The sequence below is a fragment of the Octopus sinensis genome, linkage group LG18 (assembly GCF_006345805.1).
Source record: "Octopus sinensis linkage group LG18, ASM634580v1, whole genome shotgun sequence".
NCBI lineage: Eukaryota > Metazoa > Mollusca > Cephalopoda > Octopoda > Octopodidae > Octopus > Octopus sinensis.
In genome coordinates this window covers 20,907,841-20,929,091 of record NC_043014.1, presented here as the reverse complement: position 1 = coordinate 20,929,091, position 21,251 = coordinate 20,907,841, and the positions used below count along the sequence as shown (strand labels likewise).

The window sequence follows — 21,251 nt, the reverse complement described above, 5'->3', positions numbered from 1 at the left end:
ATATATATATATATATATATATATATCCAATGGGCTTCTTTCAGTTTCCCTGTATCAAATCCATTCACAAGGCTTTGGTTGACCCAAGGCTACAGTAGAAGGCACTTGCCCAAGGTGCCATGCAGTGGGACTGAACCCTGAACTGTGTGATTGCGAAGCAAGCTTTTGACCACACAGTTACATCTGCACCTATATATAATTATGATAAGTTTTATACTGGAATCAGGCAATATCTAATATAGGTACCTCATCATCATTGTTTTACAGCTACTTTCCATGTTGTTATGCATTAGACTAGTAATCATAATCTGATTCAAGTTCTTCCTGGGCAGATCAGAAGACAATGTCTCACCCCCATATCTTCCCTTCTGCCATGATTTCTATAGCTGGATGTGCTTTCCAACACCAGCCACCTTAAAGAGTGTACTGTATACGTTTTTATTGTAGCACCGACACTAGAGAAATTTTTATACTGTATGCAAGACTGAAGGGTTCTTTCTACTCCATTGATTGCTATATATGTATATTTTGATCTGAATGTGGCTATGAGTGCAACCTGAACCATATTGTTTTGTTGAGTTTATAAGATGATATAGCAATTACAATACAATAATCATTATTATATTCAATAGTCACTTGATCCTGCTCAATGTAGCAGCCAAATAACCATCTACAAAGTCCTTACTGTTCTTAAAATAGGGACCCTGTGAACCTGTCAGGGAGCATCTTTGCAGTTAGTTACTAAATCTAACAGCCAACTTTTCTACTGCCTTGAAAATATGGACAATTCAAACTAGTAAAGGAGGTTTCTATTTAATTGATTTGTCAAAATAACAAACAGCATGCCAGACAAAATGTTTAGCAGCATACTGTCCATCTTTATGTTCTGAGTTCAAATTCTATTGAGGTCGATTTTACCTTTCATCTATTTGAGGTTGACAAAATGAATTCCAGTTGAGTACTGGGGCTGATGTAATTGACTTATCCCCACTCCTGAAATTGCTGGCTTTGTACCAAAATTTGAGACTAATATAACAGCTTAACTCACTAAAAGAGGTGCCTTACTGCTTTTAAAATTGTGACCATGTTTTTATTGACCCCAAATCTACATGTGATACACAGGAACATTGAACAAATGATTTGTTTGACTGCTTGAATCTGTCTCGTAGGTCAACTACAGATCTATTACAGGTCAGCTACCTGTGTGTATCCTTAAACCACTCGCTAACTGCGACCATCTATCAACATGTGCTACAACAAGTCAATAAGGGAGTCTTCATGTAGTCATTCAATCTGCAAGAAGTAGCAACCAGATTTCCCTCAAATCATACTCTACTTTCGTAATGGATAATAGTGACCTAAATACACAGCTTGGGAAAGCAATAAGATGTGATGGTTAATTTGGAATGTCTTTAATTATAGGTTTGTTGGATTGGTTGACTTTAGAGTAAATAACAACTGTAGAGACAACTCAAAAATTGTAACAATAAAAAAAATGTGTTTTTTAAACATCTGTTTGATAAGAAGCTTGCTTCCCAACCACATGGTTCTTGGTTCAGTCCCACTGTGTGACACCTTCAACAAATGTCTTCTACTATAGCCTCAGGCTGATCAAAGCTTTATGAGTGGATTTGGTTGATGGAAACTGTAAAAAAGCCTGTATATATATATATATATATATATATATGTGTGTGTGTGTGTTTGTGTATTTATATCTGTGTGTATGTTTGTCCTCCCTCCACTGCTTGACAACCTGTTCAGCAAAAGAGACTGATTGAATAAGTACTAGGCTTTAAAAAATGTACTGGGGACAGTTCATATGACTAAAGATTCTTCAATGTGAGTGCCCCAGCATGGCCACAGTCTAATGACTGAAAAAGGTAAAAAGGTAAAGAACACCAAAGACAAAAATACGAGTTGTTTCAACTCTTATTTTGATCTCTCATTTTAGCACTCAGCTTATAGTTTAGTGTCATCTCCCATCTTGTTTAATCTCTCATTTTAACTATCAACTAACTTGCATGTTTTTATCTCTACTCCTTCCTTAACTGTCATCTTAACTCTTGTTTGAACTTCAACAATTTTTACTTTAACTTTAATTGTAACCCTCATCTTGATCTTGTCTTAATTCTCATCTTAATCCTCATTTTAACTCTTATCTTCAGCATGAGTGACCTCATCAACTACAATGATTACACAAACATCCCTTCACCTGAGAAGAAACCACTGTTTTGTAAGAAGAAACCATTTTCCTGTCGATTCTGCCACAAGAATTTTCAAACTGAATCCATTTTGGCCGTCCATGCTGAGAAAGCTCACCACAGCATTATGAGGAAGGAGCGGAAAGACAGAGAACGACTGGGTATGGCCACAGCTTTTGGCTATCCTTGCAAAGTGTGTCAACGACTTTTTGCTTCAGCTGCTGACCGGGGTGCACATGAGAGAACAGCTCACACTGCCAGAGGCTTTTCTGGTGGTGGCCACCACACCGACAGCAATGATGAAGATGATATTATGTCCACAATCACTTCTGCTGCTTCTACCACTGCTACTAATAATACAGCCGCTACCACTAGTTCTACTACTAGGAATCCATCATCATCAAATCTTCCCCAGTTGTCTAACCGCAACAATACAAATGCCAACAGGCCATTTGCATGCGATGTGTGTGCACGCACCTTTGTCCGGCTGTCACACCTGACTTCACATGCTCAGATTCACTCAGCCGAGAAGCTATTCAAGTGTTCTGAGTGTGGCAAATCGTTCCTACGAGCAGCCAGCCTTACTGAACACATAGTATCGCATACAAAGTCTCCAGCACAGAATGAGGTGGAAAAGTACTATACTTGTGATGTATGCAACAAAACTTTCCTCAAACAGTCAGTGCTATTGATGCACAAGAAAATACATGAGACTACTCCAATGCCACTCGCTGATAAACCACGCTCGTATGAGTGTGAGGTATGTCATAGAAAGTTTGCATATCTCTACTCACTCACTGCTCACCAAGTCATACATAACCCCCTCAAAAAGGCCTACACTTGTACCACTTGTAAAAGATCTTTTCAGAACATGGTGGCACTGTCCAGCCATGTCAAAGGTCAACACATGAAAATGACTTGACCTAATCCGAACTGACCATGTCAAATGTCGACATGCCATGTTCTAAATGTGCCGAAGCTGATGTATTTTAAATAGCCAGCATATAAAATTTGTCATGATGTAGTATGACTTGACCTTAATGCGTCAAGAGTCAACATGCGAAAGTACAATCTGAACTTAAACTTTTCATAGGTCGTTTTATGGAAATTGACCTGACTCAAGCTAACCTGAATGTGACAAAGGGCAAGGGGTCAACATATGAAATCACAACACCTTACTCAAACATGTTACAGGTCCATCACACAAAAGGAAAAGAAAACAGAAACTCTGGTCTGATATGTTATAGCTAACCTTAAAATTGGGCATGTCAAAGGTCATCATGTCCATGACCTGAACTACAAATGGAAACTTTTCTATATTTTGTTTAGTATTGCTTCTTACAACTGTTATATTTCTATATCCATATTACTCCACCCAACTACTTACACATGCATACAAACACACATTCTTTTATATAAATAATACCTACATACGTGCACACATGTCCTCACACAAATATACACACACAATCCCATTTCCCTATATATGTTAGTAAAATAAAACTTGACACTAATATTTGATTTGGTTTTCTTCATTTAAAAAATAACAATATAATTTTTTTAAATTGCTTACCAACCAGGTTCAGTCCCACTGCATGGCACCTTGGGCAAGTGTCTTCCACTATAGTCTCAGGTTGACCAAAGCCTTGTGAGTGGATTTGGTTGACAGAAACTGAGAGAAGTCTGGTGTATGTATGTGTATATATATAATATATATATATATATATATATGTGTGTGTGTGTGTGTGTTTGTATGTATATCTGCATGTGTGTATCTGTGTGTGTCTTAGTGTCTGTTTTGGACCACACTACCCACCACTTGACAACTTGTGTTGGTGTGTTTGCATCCCTCTAACTTAGCAGTTTGGCAAAAGAAATTGATAGAATAAGTACCTGTCTCAAAAGGAAATAAAAGTACTGGAGTCAATTCATTTGATTAAAAATAATTCAAGGCAGTGCCACAGCATGGCCACAGTATAATAAGGTAAAAGAAAGTGTGTGTGTGTGTATGTATATCATCATCATCGTTTAATGTCCGTTTTCTGTGCTAGCACGGGTTGGACGGTTCAACCGGGGTCTGGGAAGCCAGGATGCTGCACCAGGCTCCAGTCTGATCTGGCAGTGTTTCTACAGCTGGATGCCCTTCCTAACACCAACCACTCCGTGAGTGTAGTGGGTGCTTTTACGTGCCAGATGAGTCTGGCGGCGGCCACGATCGGTTGGTGCTCTTTACGTGCCACCGGCACAGAAGCCAGTCAAGGCGGAGCTGGCATTGACCACGTTCGGATGGTGCTTTTTACATGCCACCGGCACAGGTATCACAACTACTATTTCCATTGATATTTATTTCAATGTTCATGTACTTGACTCAATAGGTCTCCTCAAGCTCAGCGGGTTGTTCTGAAATCCAAGGCACTTTGAATGGGCTGGGGCTATGCGAAACTGGTTCAGGAAGCAGCCCGGACCTTTGCAGTCACAGCATATCTCCAGAGATCTCGGTCCTTCGTCATTGCCTCTGTGAGGCCCAATGCTCTGAGGTCATGCTTGACTACCTCATCCCATGTCTTCCTGGGTCTACCTCTCCCCCTGATACCTTCAACTGTTTGGGAGCGGTACTTCTTCACACATCTCTCCTCATCCATCCACAGTACATGACCATACCATCGCAAGCGTCGCTCTTGCACACCACATCTGATGCTTCTTATGTCCAGCATTTCTCTCAGGGTGCTTACACTCTGTCGTGCATGCACACTGACATTACACATCCAGCGGATCATGCTAGCTTCATTTCTTTCAAGTCTACGCATGTCCTCTGCAGTCACGGCCCATGTTTCACTACCGTGAAGCATGGCAGTTCGCACACATGCATCATACAATCTACCTTTCAATCTGAATGAGAGACCCTTTGTCGCCAGTAGGGGTAGGAGCTTTCTAAAATTTGCCCAGGCTATTCATATTCTAGTGGTGACACTCTCTGAGCATCCACCTCCACTACTAACTTGGTCACCTAGGTAGCAGAAACTATCAACTACATCTAGTTTCTCCCCCTGGAGTGTGATGGAATCTGTTTTCTGAGTATCTGTGGTGTCTATTGTCCCTGTGCATCTGCCGCACATGAAAGCTATCTTATCAGTTAATTTCCCTTTGATGTTGCTGCACCTCTTATGCATCCATAGCTTACACTGGGTACATCTTATGAAGTTTCTACCTACACTTTTCCTACAGATTGAGCAGGGCCACCTGCCCGAGGGTGTGTGTGATGAGTTCACCTTTCTGCTTACTATAACTTTGGTCTTTGCTACATTTACTCTAAGGCCCTTTGATTCTAAACCTTGCTTCATAACCCGAAATTTCTTTTCTAGTTCCGGTAGTGATTCTGCTATGAGAGCCAGGTCATCAGCATAGAGGAGCTCCCAGGGGCAACCTGTTTTGAATTCCTCTGTTATTGCCTGGAGGACTATGATGAATAAAAGGGGACTGAGGGCTGAACCTTGGTGTACACCTACTTCTACCCGGAATTCTTCACTATATTCATTGCCAATCCTAACCTTGCTGACAGCCTCTCTGTATAGGGCCTGTACAGCCCTTATTAGCCATTTGTCAATCTCCAGTTTCTGCATCGACCACCTGATAAGGGATCGGGGGACCCTGTCAAAGTCCACAAAAGCTATGTAGAAGGGTTTATCTTTAGCTAGGCATTTCTCCTGCAGTTGTCGAACCAGGAATATAGCATCAGTGGTGCTTCTACCCGGCACAAAACCAAACTGCATCTCATCTAAGCAAATTCTCTCCCTAATGAGATGGGTTATGACCCTCTCTGTGACCTTCATCACCTGATCCAACAGTTTAATACCCCTGTAGTTATTTCTATCTAGAGAATCACCTTTACCCTGGTAGCAGTTGACTATGGTGCTGCTATGCCAGTCATTGGGTATGACTCCATTATGAACTACCTGGTTTACAATGCGGGTGACTAGGCCATGGCCCACACAACCAGCTGTTTTAAGCATCTCAGCAGTGATTCCTGATGGGCCGGGGGCTTTTCCTGGTTTCATACCCTTATATATATATATATATGTATACACACATATACATACACGTGTGTGTGTATATATATATATATACATACAGGCTGCGATGGGTAAAAGTTGGTCATTCTGGTGGTTTACTGTCTGTTTGATGTCACATTTCTTTTTATCAATGAACACCAGGGTGGGCAGCATGCACAGGATAAGATGACTTCTCTCCAGTTTCATGGCCTTATAAACTTGCTTGAGCTCATGACAGCATATCATCTTGTAGGAGTGGGTCCTGAGACCCTCCTTCAGCTCTTGATACATTGATGTTCAGCTTATTTTTGCTGTGACAGCCAGTTTTTTGACAGAATGACGAAGATTTTGCTGTATCTTTTCTCTGGTACTTTTGATAGGCTGAGGGGTCTGCACACTTCTTTTTGACTATGTCCATGTTGATCAGCAGTGGAACAAGTCTCTTGAAATTTCTTGACAATTTTCCTAACTGTTGTTTGGTTAATTTCAAGCTTTTTTTGCTATAGCTGTATTACTTTCACTCCTGTTGTAGAGGGTTATGGTTGTATTTCTGTCTATAGCCATTATCCATTTTATAAATCTGAATTTATTTAGTCTGAAACAAAAAGAAGACACATGAAGCTTTTATAATGAAGTATGATTCTCATATCGTATAACATTTATTGTTGCCTTAATTTTGGGACACCCTGTAGATATATATGGAAATGTGTGTGTGTATGTGAGTACCCTGGTCATGATATCACATGATGGTTGTAAACGAGCATCAACACCATACAAGTGATGTTTGTTTCCATTCTTCCATGAAAAACATGTCTGGTTTTGGTAAAATACAAACTTGTTTGGAAACAGGTGAGGATTGGCAACAAGAAGGAAATCTGCTTCAACAAATTCTATTTGACCCATGCAAGGCGCTGCAAAAGTAGACATTAAATGATGATTGCATATATATATACACATATATAGCAATTTTTATGAACAACTAAACTCACAGTGTAAGGTTGGTAGATTATTACTACAGTATAAAGACAAACGGTGGAAGCGCATGGCTTAGTGATTAGGGTGTCAGCATCATGATCGTAAGATTGTGGTTTCAATTCCTGGACCAGGTGACGCGTTGTGTTCTTGAGCAAAACACTTCATTTCACATTGCTCCAGTCCACTCAGCTGGCAAAAATGAGTAACACTGCGATGGACTGGCATCCCATGCAGCTGGGAACACATATGCCATTGAAGCTGGGAAACCGTGCCCATGAGCCTGGCTAGGCTTTAAAAGGGCGCATTTATTTTTTATTATAAAGACAAATGTAGGGATAATTTAACATAAAAAGTAATGACTGGGATATTGCAAAAAAACAAAACGACTGGAGAGGACAATGGCATATAGGACCAGTAAACTTTGAAGTAGAAGGAGTCTATCACCATAACCTGTGACTTGAAAACAGAAAGCAAAATTATCAAAATATGAATAGTGTTGCAAACTGTCACTTTGTTGTGAGGTCAGTTGCTGGTTTAACTGGCCATCTTTGTAGTGATGCTGCTCAAAGTAAAGTAAGTCTGACTTCTTCAACTTGTAATCAAGTATGTAAAGCTCCTTCAGGACTGAAAATAGATTTGTGCAGTCATCAAATTGAATAAAATTCTTTGGACTTATTGAAATTGTAAATAACAAAATCAAATTAACTGCATTGAAGAACTTTTACTGGTGAATGGTGTGATTCTTGTGTTTGTACCCTGTGACTTTCCAGTTCAGTGGGTCATTTATTTGAATGTTGCCCTCTTCTATGTGGCAATTGCTAGATGTCAGTTTGTTCACATGCTACATCTGCAAGCACTTCACGAGAACGGTTAAGCAGAAGGATGCTCGAAATAATAAAACAAACTAAAGACCAACTACAGGTAGGAAGCTACAAAATTGATTACATTCTCTCAATTTCCTGTAATTCAGATTGTCTCATGGTCCCAGCAGACAAAATGGAAAAGGTGTTGTGCTGGAGGATGGTGAGGGAGGACTCATGAAGCTCACTCTTGCAGACAACCATTTCTGCAAGTTTATTGGATGTGTTTCTGTCCTCATTACTGAAGTTGTTTTCCACAGGAGACTGATCATCATTATCATCATCATCAAGTTTATATATATATATATGATCATTGTTTTAATGTCCATTTTTTTCATACCTGCATAGGTCAGTTGGAATTCATTGAGGTAGATTTTCTATGACCAGAAGCCCTCCCTTTTGTCAAACCTTATCTATTTCTAAATAAGATATTTTCCCATGACCAGACATGTTTTCATGGAAGATTGGAAATGGGTGCTGCTCACTTGTATGGCAATTATTCTCATTATCTGACTATCATGTAATGCCAAGGCAAGGAGAAACACATGCACATATATATATGATAGGCTTCTTTCAGTTTCCATCTGTGAAATCCACTCACAAGGCTTTGAATGACTTAAAATTATAGTTGAAGACACTTGCCCAAGGTGCCATGCAGTAAGTCAGAGAAACTTGAAACCATGTGGTTAAGAAGTGAACTTATCAACCACACATCTATTCCTGCACTTCATACATATAAATGTTTATCATTATCATTTAATAGGTATGTTTGATGTTAGTATGGGTTTGATGGTTTACCTAGAACGAACATGCCTAAGGACTGAACTGTGCTCTACTCTCTGCTTTGGCATGGTTTCCATGGCTGGATGCCCTTCCTAATGCCAACCACTTTACAGTGTGTTGTGTGCTTTTTCCATGGCACCAGCACTAGTGAAGTCCTCATGCAGCTTGCAAGACTATCAGTCTCTTCAACTGAGTGAGGCTACAATAGAGTGGAAGGTGCTCTATGCTCATGATAAGGGGTTAAAGTATGAGAAAAGGGATCAGAACAGAACAGGTTTCTTATAGAAGAGCAACATGGTTACTTGCACTATATAAAAGAAAGTAAGAGTGGTTGGGGTGGAGCTGGAAGGAAATAAAATGTTGATGATGAGGTATTAGTATACACTCCCAAGGCATGAGTCAAGTAGAAATGAGTGACGACAGGAAACGTGGGTAGGTAGAGGTTACAAGATTGTGTTAGAGATGAGGAATAGGTCAGGGGACAAGTATGAAGTGTTGAAGGATGACAAGTGGGGAAGAGTAGGTGACAGCTGTAGAAATTGGTTGAAGGATAAGGGGTGGAGGTAACCAATGATTCATATGAGTTAGAAAGAATAGGAAATGACCAATAGTGCAAAAAAGAGGTGGGGCAGTAGGATAGTACTAATGGTAGAATAGACAGGGAAAGGATGAGAGAAAGAGGGAGATGATGTGTGGTTGAGGGTAATCGATATAAAATGTGGAGAGGACATTATTAAAAATGAAGAATAGAAAACAAGTGAAATGATTTCAGGTAGTAAGGTAGATAAGTGGTATTGAGGAAAAGCTGGTTAAGTATGCAGGTCTGCTTGCATTTAATTAGAATAGCAGAACACTGCAGTTAGAGGAGATGATGGGTGGTGGAAATATCTTGAAGATGGTAAGTGGGTTGTGTGCCAGTAGTGCTTATAAATATGTGTGGGTGTGTATATATATATATATATACACACACACACCAGAATCTTATTTTTTTCCAAGGTGAGCAGGTCTTCTTAAGAACTGCACCTTGTAAGTCATCCTATTTCTGTGTCATTTCCTCCATGAGGTTCATAGTCTGAGATTATCATTACCACTTTACCCCAAGTCTACCTCGCTTTCCTTCATTGCAAATTCCATCTACATTGTGTAACCGACACTTCTTTATATGGCTACCCCCCTCCATATACATCACTTGTGTAGTGTGGTGTAGTCTTTTTTCCTTACACACATCTGATTCCTCTCTTGCCCTGTTTTTTTTCTCTCATCACATATTTTCTTGTTCATGCACACTTTACATTGCACATCCAGTAGAACATACTGGCTTCATCTCTTTTTGATCTTCTCCAGCCCTCTGCATTCATAGACCATGTCTCAGCATTACAGTTCTAACACAAGCATCATATATATGTCATTGATGGTGCTTTGTGGAGGTTTAATAAAACTGAAGCATGCCTGAGGTTGTCACCATAGCTATCAAAGATCAGAAACATTCTTGCCCCATACATGACGCCTTTCAGATTTTAGTCAGCTGCTGAAGTTTGAGGGAGTTCTCTTTTTTGCCTCTTCTGAGATTAATTTTCATTATCAGCAATGAATTTTCTTCTCATAATATTTTTGTTTCTCTCCCTTAAGCATGGTGACCACCACATAATTATATATGGTACATAGTTTGTAGTATTTAATATATATGTATCATATGTAGTTTGTTGTATACCGTATTAAAATGTATGTTCCTTTTTTGCTTATTGCATATATACATATACAATCATCATTAACAGCATCATTTAACACCCAGAGCACCATCCGAGTGTGATCGTTGCCAGAGCAGCTAACTGGCTTCCGTGCCAGTGGTATGTAAAAAGCACCATTCGAGCGTGATCATTACCAGCGTCGCCATTCTGGCACTTGTGTCAGTGGCACGTGAAAAAACATTTGAGTGAGGTCATTGCCAGTGCCGCTGGACTGGCTCCTGTGCAGATGCCATATAAAAAGACACCATTTGAGTATGGCTGTTGCCAGTACTGCTTGACTGGCCCTCGTGCCGGTGGCATGTAAAAGCACCCACTATACACTTGGAGTGGTTGTCGTTAGGAAGGGCATCCAGCTGTAGAAACTCTGCCAGATCAGATTGGAGCCTGGCGCAGCCATCTGGTTCGCCAGTCCTCAGTCAAATCGTCCAACCCATGCCAGCATGGAAAGCAGATGTTAAATGATGATGATGATTTCCATTCTAGCATGGTTTGACTGGATCTAGTAAGGCCAGCGGCTGCACCAGGCTCCATTGTTTGTTCTGATATGGTTTCTACAGCTGGATGTCTTTCCTAACACTAGACGCTCTACACTGTGTACTGGGTGCTTTTTATGTGGCACCAGCGCCAGCATCAATTTTGCTGTGGCACACATATGTCTGTGTATGCACTCATAAACATATTTGTGCATATATATTTATGTATGTATAAATATGTATGTTGGTATCACATCTTTGCCAGTAGAATTTGGTGGACAGGAACTCTATGGAAGCTGTTGGATGTTCAGTTCCTCTTAAGTGCTAAACTCAATTTTATACCACTAAGTGACCCACCTTGTGTGCCTTTAGGAGAGTCTACGAGCAACAGAGACTCTGAAAAGGTCATGGAGATTGCCTGTGCAACCGTGATCATTAATTGGTTTCAAATTTAAGCACAAAGCCAGCAATTTCAGAGGAGAGTTAGTTGATTACATCAACCCCAGTACCCAGCTGGTACTTATTTTATTGACTCCAAAAGGATGAAAAGCAAAGTCGACTTTGGTGGTATTTAAACTGAGAACATAAAGATAGACAAAATGCTGCTAAACATTTTGTCTGGCATGCTAACATCCTGCCAGCTCACTTCCTCACCATGATCATTAATTAAAAAAAATAATGAAATAGTCATCTGTATATGAATTAGAACACACACACATGCATATAATAGGCTTCCCAAACTTTTGTGTTTCTGGGTAGAACATTTGGTCCTATATCACCTCCAGATAACATTAGTGTCGATGTTTAGTATCCTTGTATTCATGTGAATGTTATTTTTATCATTGGAAATGTAGAAGGGCTGGCATGGGACTGCCAGTGATGGAGAGCCTGGTTGGCTCTATGCATAATGACATCTCTGGGACCACTGACCTTTGATAACTCCATTCCCCTCAAGCAAGAGCTTGAAGTAAGGTAACAGTAATATTTCTACGGAAATATATCATTTGTAGTATCAAACTTTGATGAAGTCATAGACCATGACATTGTGACAATGAAATTCACTGATGTTTTTACACAAAAGAAGTGGGTACCATTGTTATGAAATACAAAGAAGTATAGATAAGAATGCTTTTTAATCCTTTAGCATTCTGATTATTCTGTCAAATGTAATGCTTACTCATTCACATTGTTTTGAATTAATCATGCATTATCTTGTAGCTTTGAAATTTCTATGTTCTGATTGTTTATGGTTTGAATGACATTGTCAGGTATGTATGAGAGGCCAGATCTACATATTTTAAGCATAAAATAGGGAGAATATTTTGGCACTGATGCGGCTGGTTTAAATGCTAAAGGGTTAAAAATTTTGTCCTAGAATACTTTTACTTTCAAACTTCACTGTTTTTGTCATGTAATGTGGGTCGTTTCTCTTTCCTGGAGGCCTTCTGACAAATGAAGAAAGTGAAACAACCCACACTACATGACAAAACCAGTGAAGTTTGGAGGTAAGAGTCTAATGCTTCGGAGATGGTTCAAGAAAGTTGGTTAAAATTGATAGAAACTTGAATAGTGCCAAATACATCTAATTGTTGAAGGACAATTTGATACCAGGTTTGGATGAAAGTGAAATTTTTCAGCATGACAGAGGTCCATGCCACAAATCGTGTACAACACAACAGAATCTGGCTGATGAAGGTGTTACCATATTAAAAGGTTGGCCAGCTCAGAGCCCTGGCTTAAATATCATCGAGCAAATGTAAACAGAACTAAAAAGAAGGGTTCGTGAGAAGAATTCATGCAATCTTGAAGAGTTGTGAGAGCTCACTCACAGAGAATGGCATCTCAAACCTGAGAAGATGGTGAAGGATTTGTATGCATCTCTTCCCAGACACATTGAAGCAATTATTCAAGCTAAGGAAAGTCACATGAAATATTAACAATGTACAGTAACTTCTTGAAATGAACATTATGTAATAAATTTTCATTATAGATATTTTTCTGTTTCATACATGTATTTATATTGTCATTCTTGGAGATGGTCATATTTTGCCAACTAAACACACGAACTATATGTTTGGCCTTTACTTAAGCAGAACAAGAGGAAACACGTGGGATAAAGAGTAGTTGAAGAGGTCAGAGGAAGTAATGAAAGAGCTTTGACAAAGGAACATACAAATAAAAAAAATATAATGATAAGACTGAAATAAAGACCACCCAAATAACAACAGATAGATTGTGGTTCACTACAGCCGTTTCAATCTGTTGAGTTCAGTACAATGGGTGCAGTGTTCGTACCCATGTGCGACCTTGAGGACTCGTTATATATTCAGACGGCCTTTTGTGATTGTACACATAACCGGAGTATAAATCCGTACTTCTTGTCAGTACGCATTTGTCTTCAAATATTGTTTGTACAAGATAACGATATCACTGCTCCAGCCTTGGTGCATATATATATATAACAATCCCTCACTTAACGGAAATCTGGCCGTAATGCGAAATTAATTTTCCATTGATTTTCATATTATCAAGTGTGATTACGTTCCTACGGACAAAACCATAAATAAATAAAATAACTAAATGAAAAATAAAAGATAAAAAAGGAGTACAAAAAACAACAGATAACAAGCAACATGGTTACATTTATACATGAAAATAACTATTTCTAAATATACACGGTACGGTACAATAAAGATACATACAAACGAAAGCTTTTAAGAGGAATAAATTAGAAAAATAATAAGAATCATAATATCGTGAGAGTAGGTTCTTACTACAAAAGATGCTGACTACTGTGTGAGGGTTGGTGGTGGAATGAGTGTTACTAGGAGGATGAGGGACAATATTCATCGTCTTATAGTTTATTATCACGAACATCAGGTTGAGGGATGAAGAACTTATCCAAAGTTGTTTGTTGTTTATAGCGCATCATCTCTTTGTACAGTTCAGTGCAGAAAGTGAGCTTAATGTAAACTCCTCTTATAATTTTTATGTTACATACACGATTAGGATCATTATTAGCAAAATCCTGCAGACCTTCCTCTGTAAGTGCCAACTCTTTAACAATATTTTTTGTAGCCAATTTAAGTGTTATTGTTGGAACTTCCATTCTATCATCTATATTCTCAGCTTGTTCTTTTTCCAGCAGCCTCTCTAGCAATAAAGTCACACCATCCTCTATGACTTCTTCAAATCCTACATCCTTCACATCCTACATCCTCCACAACTTTCCAAATTTGATGTAAACTTTCTGCTTGAAGAAAACTTATAATGTCACAGATACAGTCTGACCATATACTTTTCCCAAGCACTATTCAAAGTTGAAGATTTCATTTCATCTCATGACTCAGATATATTACCCACAGCATCCATTGTGTTGAATTCCTTCTAGAAATCTCTAACTGTAAGTTTATCCTCCCTATCAATTGCTTTCACAAGTTTTTTGAAAGTTCTCATATAATATGCCTTGAAGATAGCTATCACATTCTGATCCATTAGCTGGAGCAAAGAAGTTGTATTCTGCGCGGTATATTGCACTCTCACATTATCAGAAAGGTCATCTAAGTTCGCTGGCTCGGTGCATTATCTAAAAGAAACAATGTTTTGTTGGAAATGTCTCTGGCGCTGCACATTTCTACTTCTGGACAAAAAACGTTTGTAAACCACTCTTTGAAAAGGCTCTTAGTCATCCATGCCTTCTTATTTAAACACCAAATCAGTGGTAGATTAAACTTGGTGTTTAGATTTTCGGAATTATACACGTGCAGGAGCTTTAATTTCATATCACCAGCGGCATTTCCTCTTCAAAGTGTTAGACGGTTTTTGGAGGCTTTAAATTCTGATGCTGACTTTTCTTCTCGAGAAATAAAGTTATAGTAGGCGTACGCTTCTGGAAAAGAGCAGACTCGTCAACATTGTATACATGCTGTGGTGTGCAACCCCTTTCGCACTACTACCTTCAGGTCTGATTGATAGCTTCTTTCCAGACATCTTAAACTGAAGGCAAATCTAACAGCAGCGATGATTATCTACAAAGGTGTTCATATTGATATCTTCAAAAGTTAGTGGGTTGGTAGTGGTGATGATGCGGGTTGCATTGATTTAGATGTTAGTAATGGTGGGCGGATATTATTGGTGGTGTAGCGATCATATTGTTCTTGCTAATTGTACTGTTGTGGCTGTTTAGTCTCAAGGCAGTCCTCATAGACCTAAGATCAAAGACGTTTCATTCAACTTTTAAAATACGCTAGGATACCACATTATATGTTTTTATTTGAAATAGATTTATTTACCTTCTTCATACTATATATTGCTGTTGCTGGTTATGTTCATGTTAATGATAGAGACACACACACTCAAAGAAGACTTTGATATGAAAAGCTCAGCTGTTCGAAAAGGTCTATGCATGGGTATGTTTCCCGGAAACTTCAAGGAGACAGTAACATCGACATGAAACGTAGCCCCTCGTGGACTTGTAACTGCTGCATCACATCACAATTCGAAAGCTCTGCATTTGCAATCCTAGAACAAGAGATTGCTACGTAATGCCTAATAAACAAAAGCGGTAGCGAAGCCCTTGGAGCTCCAGATGCTATCCAAAATGTAGATTATGTTATATTTCTGTGGAAGGCATCACAGATGGGATTAGTCGCTGACCCAAAATGGCTTCAAGGCACAACCTCCGTTTGTGACCTGACGTTGTCGCAAAAACAACATACTACAATATTCGAAAAACAAAAACTGTACTGGAATAAATATGGAGAATCCCCCCTGTTATTGAATACATATGTAATGGATGGTTTCCGTATTGCTAAGCCAGGATTCGAAACCGAATCTATATTTTCCTGCAAGTCTTCTGCCTATTGTTCTCACTTGTTGCACTGGGAAATTTATGAGAACAAACTGACCTCTTAGCCTTCCACGAGCCAAACATATTTCAAAACCGATATAGAAGAAAAACTCTTTATTTTAGACAGACCAAGTTTGGTTAGGAAGAATATAAATATGCAAATCCAATCACTTTCACTCTCTTTGATCCTTGGCCTCTGGTTAGAAAGCATCTTCTTTCTTCTTTCTTTTCGACGCTGATAGAGAAATATCGGTTAATATAGGGCGTAACAAATATCAGAAAATCAAAAAGAAAATGTGTGTAATAGGTGTAAAACAACTTCCTATGAACGAATATGAAAAAAAAATTTCGCGCACGCGAAAGGGGGGTGGGGGAGAGGCCTCGGAAAATTCACATCGGAAAGTTCCGAAAGCGTCTGAGGAGCTGACCCGGGCACCAAAACAAAAAAAAAATAGTGTAATATGTGTAAAACAACTTGCTCTAAACGAATATGACAAAAAAAAAATGCGCTCTCGCGAAAGAGGGGTGGGGGAGAGGCCTCGGAATATTTATATCGGGAATTTCCGAAAGCGTCTGAACCGGGCACAAAAAAACAAAAACAAAAACAGCGTAATAGGTGTAAAACAACTTGCTCTAAACGACTATCAAGAAAAAAATGCGCGCTCGCGAAAGGGGGGTGGGGGAGAGGCTTCGGAAATTTCACATCTTCAGTCCACGGCCTTTAAACTAAGAAAAAAAGTGTAATTGGTGTAAAACTACTTGTTCTAAACGAGTATCAAGAACACACACTCACACATGAATCATAAACTCCGTATTTCGCAAAAAAAATAATAAATAAAGAGAAGAAATTCTGGAAAAAGTGAAGAAATGTTGGATCTCCGCCATGTGAATCAAAATACGTGTCAGAAACATCTTGAAATACTACAGAAATTATGTTACGAAAATGATAATGTATACATACCTCTTTGAGTGGTCCATCGATAATGATGATAAAGAAATGAGTTGGATTTGAACTCAGAATATTGACTAACACAACTACATACTACAAGACTCAAAATATTCAGCCAAGTCACCACCCTTTAACTAGCAATAATAATAACATCAATAACATAACAGCCAAAAGATTTATTTGTTCTGAAAATAACAATCATAGTAAATAAATATGTTCTTTAATATTCACATTCATGTGCACAGTTAAACACACTTACATACAAACAGTCACGCATGCATAATACAGAACGGAACACATAAATGAAGGATGCATTACTTAGTATATATTACATCTAGAGAATTTTGATTAATAAGTCAAATATGCAAATTATAAAGATAATTAATTGCTTTACTAAACAGTGTTGTGAAGGTGAAAAAATAAATTTGGGAAAAAAATACACGCCAAAACTAATTAATAAAGGATAATTAGGGAAGGATTGACACAAAATAATAATTTTTTCTGTCTCTTTTTTTCTGATAAATGCATCTTAATAAGTGAGAAGAATTGCATATATCTGAACTATTTCAAAGAAAAGCATAAATTTAATGTTAAAATAGCTTTAACCAAGGAATGAGATCCAACATTTCTTCACTTTTTCCAGAATTTCTTCTCTTTATTTATTATTTTTTTTGCGAAATACGGAGTTTATGATTCATTGTGAGTGTGTGTTCTTGATACTCGTTTAGAACAAGTAGTTTTACACCAATTACACTATTTTTTCTTAGTTTAAAGGCCGTGGACTGAAGATGTGAAATTTCCGAAGCCTCTCCCCCACCCCCTTTCGCGAGCGCGCATTTTTTTCATGATAGTCGTTTAGAGCAAGTTGTTTTACACCTATTAAGCTGTTTTTGTTTTTGTTTTTGTGCCGGTTCAGACGCTTTCGGAAATTCCCGATATAAATATTCCGAGGCCTCTCCCCCACCCCTCTTTCGCGAGAGCGCATTTTTTTTTGTCATATTCGTTTAGAGCAAGTTGTTTTACACATATTACACTATTTTTTTTTTGTTTTGGTGCCCGGGTCAGCTCCTCAGACGCTTTCGGAACTTCCCGATGTGAATTTTCCGAGGCCTCTCCCCCACCCCCCTTTCGCGTGCGCGAAATTTTTTTTTCATATTCGTTCATAGGAAGTTGTTTTACACCTATTACACACATTTTCTTTTTGATTTTCTGATATTTGTTACGCCCTATATTAACCGAAATATCTTTATGAAAGGGCTTACACTACTTGTCCTTCCTCTCTTTAGTAAATGATCGTTTTAATTGGTGACCTCCGATGTTGTTGATTAACTGTTACGTCGCCGTAATTGGCAGCTCATCTCCATCCACCCCAAAAAGAGAAGAAAACGAGCAAGATAATACCATATTTAAAATAAGTGCTAAGGTTGAGTTTTGGAGCAATATCCCAGTATAGACGTTGTCCAGTGACTACAATAAACAAGATTCATGAATAGATATGTATGTATGTGTGTGCATGTACACGTGTGAGCGCACGTATACTACAACTTTCGTCCACTTGAAACTACGGAAATGACTGTATTTCATTGTCGCAGATGTGGGGAATCCTCCAACCACTACAACAAGACTATTATTTGACTCTGTTGGTGATGTGTCACTTGTGTATCACGCAGGCTTACCAGATACGTTGCTGGACTAACGCAAGTTTTTTTTAAATAAAAAACTAAGGAGTTGTACGCACATCAAACACATTCTTTCGCTTCCACCTAATATACCCTTTGGCAAAGGGAAAGTCAACATGACTGAGCTTGTGTGAGAACGCAGGAGATTGTTAAAAGTGGCTGAAGGGACCTTGCAGTATCATTGTACTTGATGTCTGTATCTAGGCCAGTGGTTCGCAACACTGGTTCCCAACCCTTTTATTTAAATGAGTTTTCCCACGGACCCCTTTTACTATGCTTATTGTTATGTGTGTGCGTGTATGAAGCCTAGAGAAACACCCAATTACCTCAATTTCATTTACTTATTACTTCAGTCTACTGGGGGAATAAAGGTAGAATGAGGTATTTTTGCCTCTTGGCTGAAACAGCTGTAAGATAGTTTCCCAATTTATATTCCTGTATGTTATATTTTAATAATTACTGGTATCGTTATATATTAATATATTTTATATGTAAAGCATAATATGATATACATGTATGTATATTCTTGTAATTGTTATTTTAGTAAATAAATAAATAAGTTGATATAATATAATGTCTAAAAGTTGATGAACCAGTTATTTCTTATTGCTATATATATATATATACATGCAGGCATACATACATACATATATATGTATATATGTATATATATAATATATATTATATATATATATATATATATTTATATATGTATTAACCGGTGTTGTTCAAACGTTGAATAAATTTGCGTAAACCATGGTCCGTTTTGTTCTCTTACTTTATTATCATCTTATGACCATCTCATAATAATGACTTTTATGATTCTTATTACTACCTCAGTCAATCTAAATGTATATATTTGTCGTTACCTGTCATAAATAGCCTTTTTTTTTATTTGCAATGTGCATTTTCGTTGATTTTTCATATTTTACCCTTACATTTCCACGTGTATTTTATATTTTCTTTTCGTAACATATTTCTACTATATATATATATATATATTACATATAATATTGTATGTATTATATATATGTATGATATATATATATGTAAGTATATATATATATATATGTATTATATATATATATATATGGTATGTATATATATATATGTATATATATATGTATATAATATATATGTATGTATATATATATATATATGTATGTATATATATATATATATGTTGTATATATTATATATATATGTATATATATGTATATATATATATATATATATGTATATAATATATATATATATATAGTATATATATGTATATATATATATATATGTATATATATATGTATGTATATATATTATAATAGATATATATATATATATATATATATATATATTATAATATATATATATATATATATATAATATATATTATATATATATCTACATAATATATAGTACGTTTATTGGCTAAACTGGCAATATGACCATTCCGAAATATATATATATATATGTATATATATATATATATATATATATATATATATATATATATATATATATATATATAATTTTAATCCAAACGGGAAAACCAGAAAAACAACAACACGTGGAACAATTACAGTATTATTATTAATAGGCGCTCAGGAAAGATGGAAGCAGGAAGGTCTGACGTTTCGAGCGGAGCTCTTCGTCGGAAACATAAAGATGGAAGAGAGAGGAAACAAAGATCCCGAGGTGGGCAAACAGAGGGAGAAAAAAAAAACGACTGGTGTTTACGAAGTACACATGGTGAAAGGCGGAAGTTTACGATAACAAGAGCAAAGTAGGTTTTTAAAGCCAAAAGAGACAGGGTTGGTAACGCAACAGATGTGTGTGTATGTGTGAGTGTGTGCGTGTGCGTGTGTGTATGTGTGTGTGAGGCGAGATAAAAAACAAAAAATATATGTATATGTTAGTGTGTGCGTCTGTGTGTAGGCGTGTGAGGTAGGGCGAAACAGTAGTAGGCATAGCAGACAGTGGTCAGTAGTAAAAAAATGAAGGAAGAAGGAAGGGAGGGAGGAGAAGGGGTGGGGGCGTATGTAACGTGCCAGTGTGTGTGTTGAGTGGTAGTGTGTGTGTGTCCAGTGTCGTAGTTGTATGTATGGCGAGTAGATTTGAAGTGTGTGTAAGAGTAATGTATATATTTAAGCAAATGTGTGTGTGTGAGTGGGTGTATGTATGTGTGCGCGTGTGTGTACAAAAAGGGGGGGTTATAAGGAAAAAGGACTCCAGCTGAGGGGAAGATGGAAGAGTGGTCCCGCGGAGACGGGCGTGGGAGAACCCAACGACAGGCGACGGCCCCAGAAACGAGCCGGAGATCTCGTCGGGTCCAAGAGCGAGGTGCATGCATGCGCGTATGCGTGCGCGAGCCGGCGCAAGCGCGTGTGTGCGCGCGCCTGCGAGTGTGTGTGTAAGTATGTGTGTGTGTGGATGTGTGAGTGTGTCTGTGTGTATGTCTGGGTGTCAGTGTGTCCGATGAATGTATGTAAGTATGTGTGTATATATGTGTGTGCATAGATGTATGTCCGTGTGTGTGTGTGTGTGTGTATGTGTATGAGTGTGTATGTATGTACGTGTGTGTGTGTGGAAGTGTGTGTATGTGCATGTGTGTGCGCGTACATGCAGGTATGTGAGTGAGTGTGTGTGTGTGTATGTATGTGTGAGTGTGTATGTATGTGTGTGTAGGAT

General features: G+C 38.0%; 1 protein-coding gene and 1 long non-coding RNA gene across 2 annotated transcripts in view; both read left to right on the top strand.

Annotated features, from left to right (window-relative positions):
- Positions 1–3,715, top strand: part of LOC115221661 — a 55,093-nt gene extending 51,378 nt beyond the window's left edge. Inside the window, exon 3 of the mRNA XM_029791861.2 lies at positions 2,166–3,715. Within this exon, the coding sequence (XP_029647721.1) occupies positions 2,166–3,123 (958 nt within the window). The 3' untranslated portion in view covers positions 3,124–3,715. The remainder of the gene's footprint in view (positions 1–2,165) is intronic.
- A 2,747-nt stretch (positions 3,716–6,462) lies between these two features.
- Positions 6,463–20,362, top strand: LOC118766872. Its single transcript, XR_005002783.1, has 3 exons — positions 6,463–6,914; positions 9,504–9,507; positions 20,351–20,362. It is a non-coding gene; the product is annotated as an uncharacterized LOC118766872 (long non-coding RNA).
- Positions 20,363–21,251: the final 889 nt, after the last annotated feature.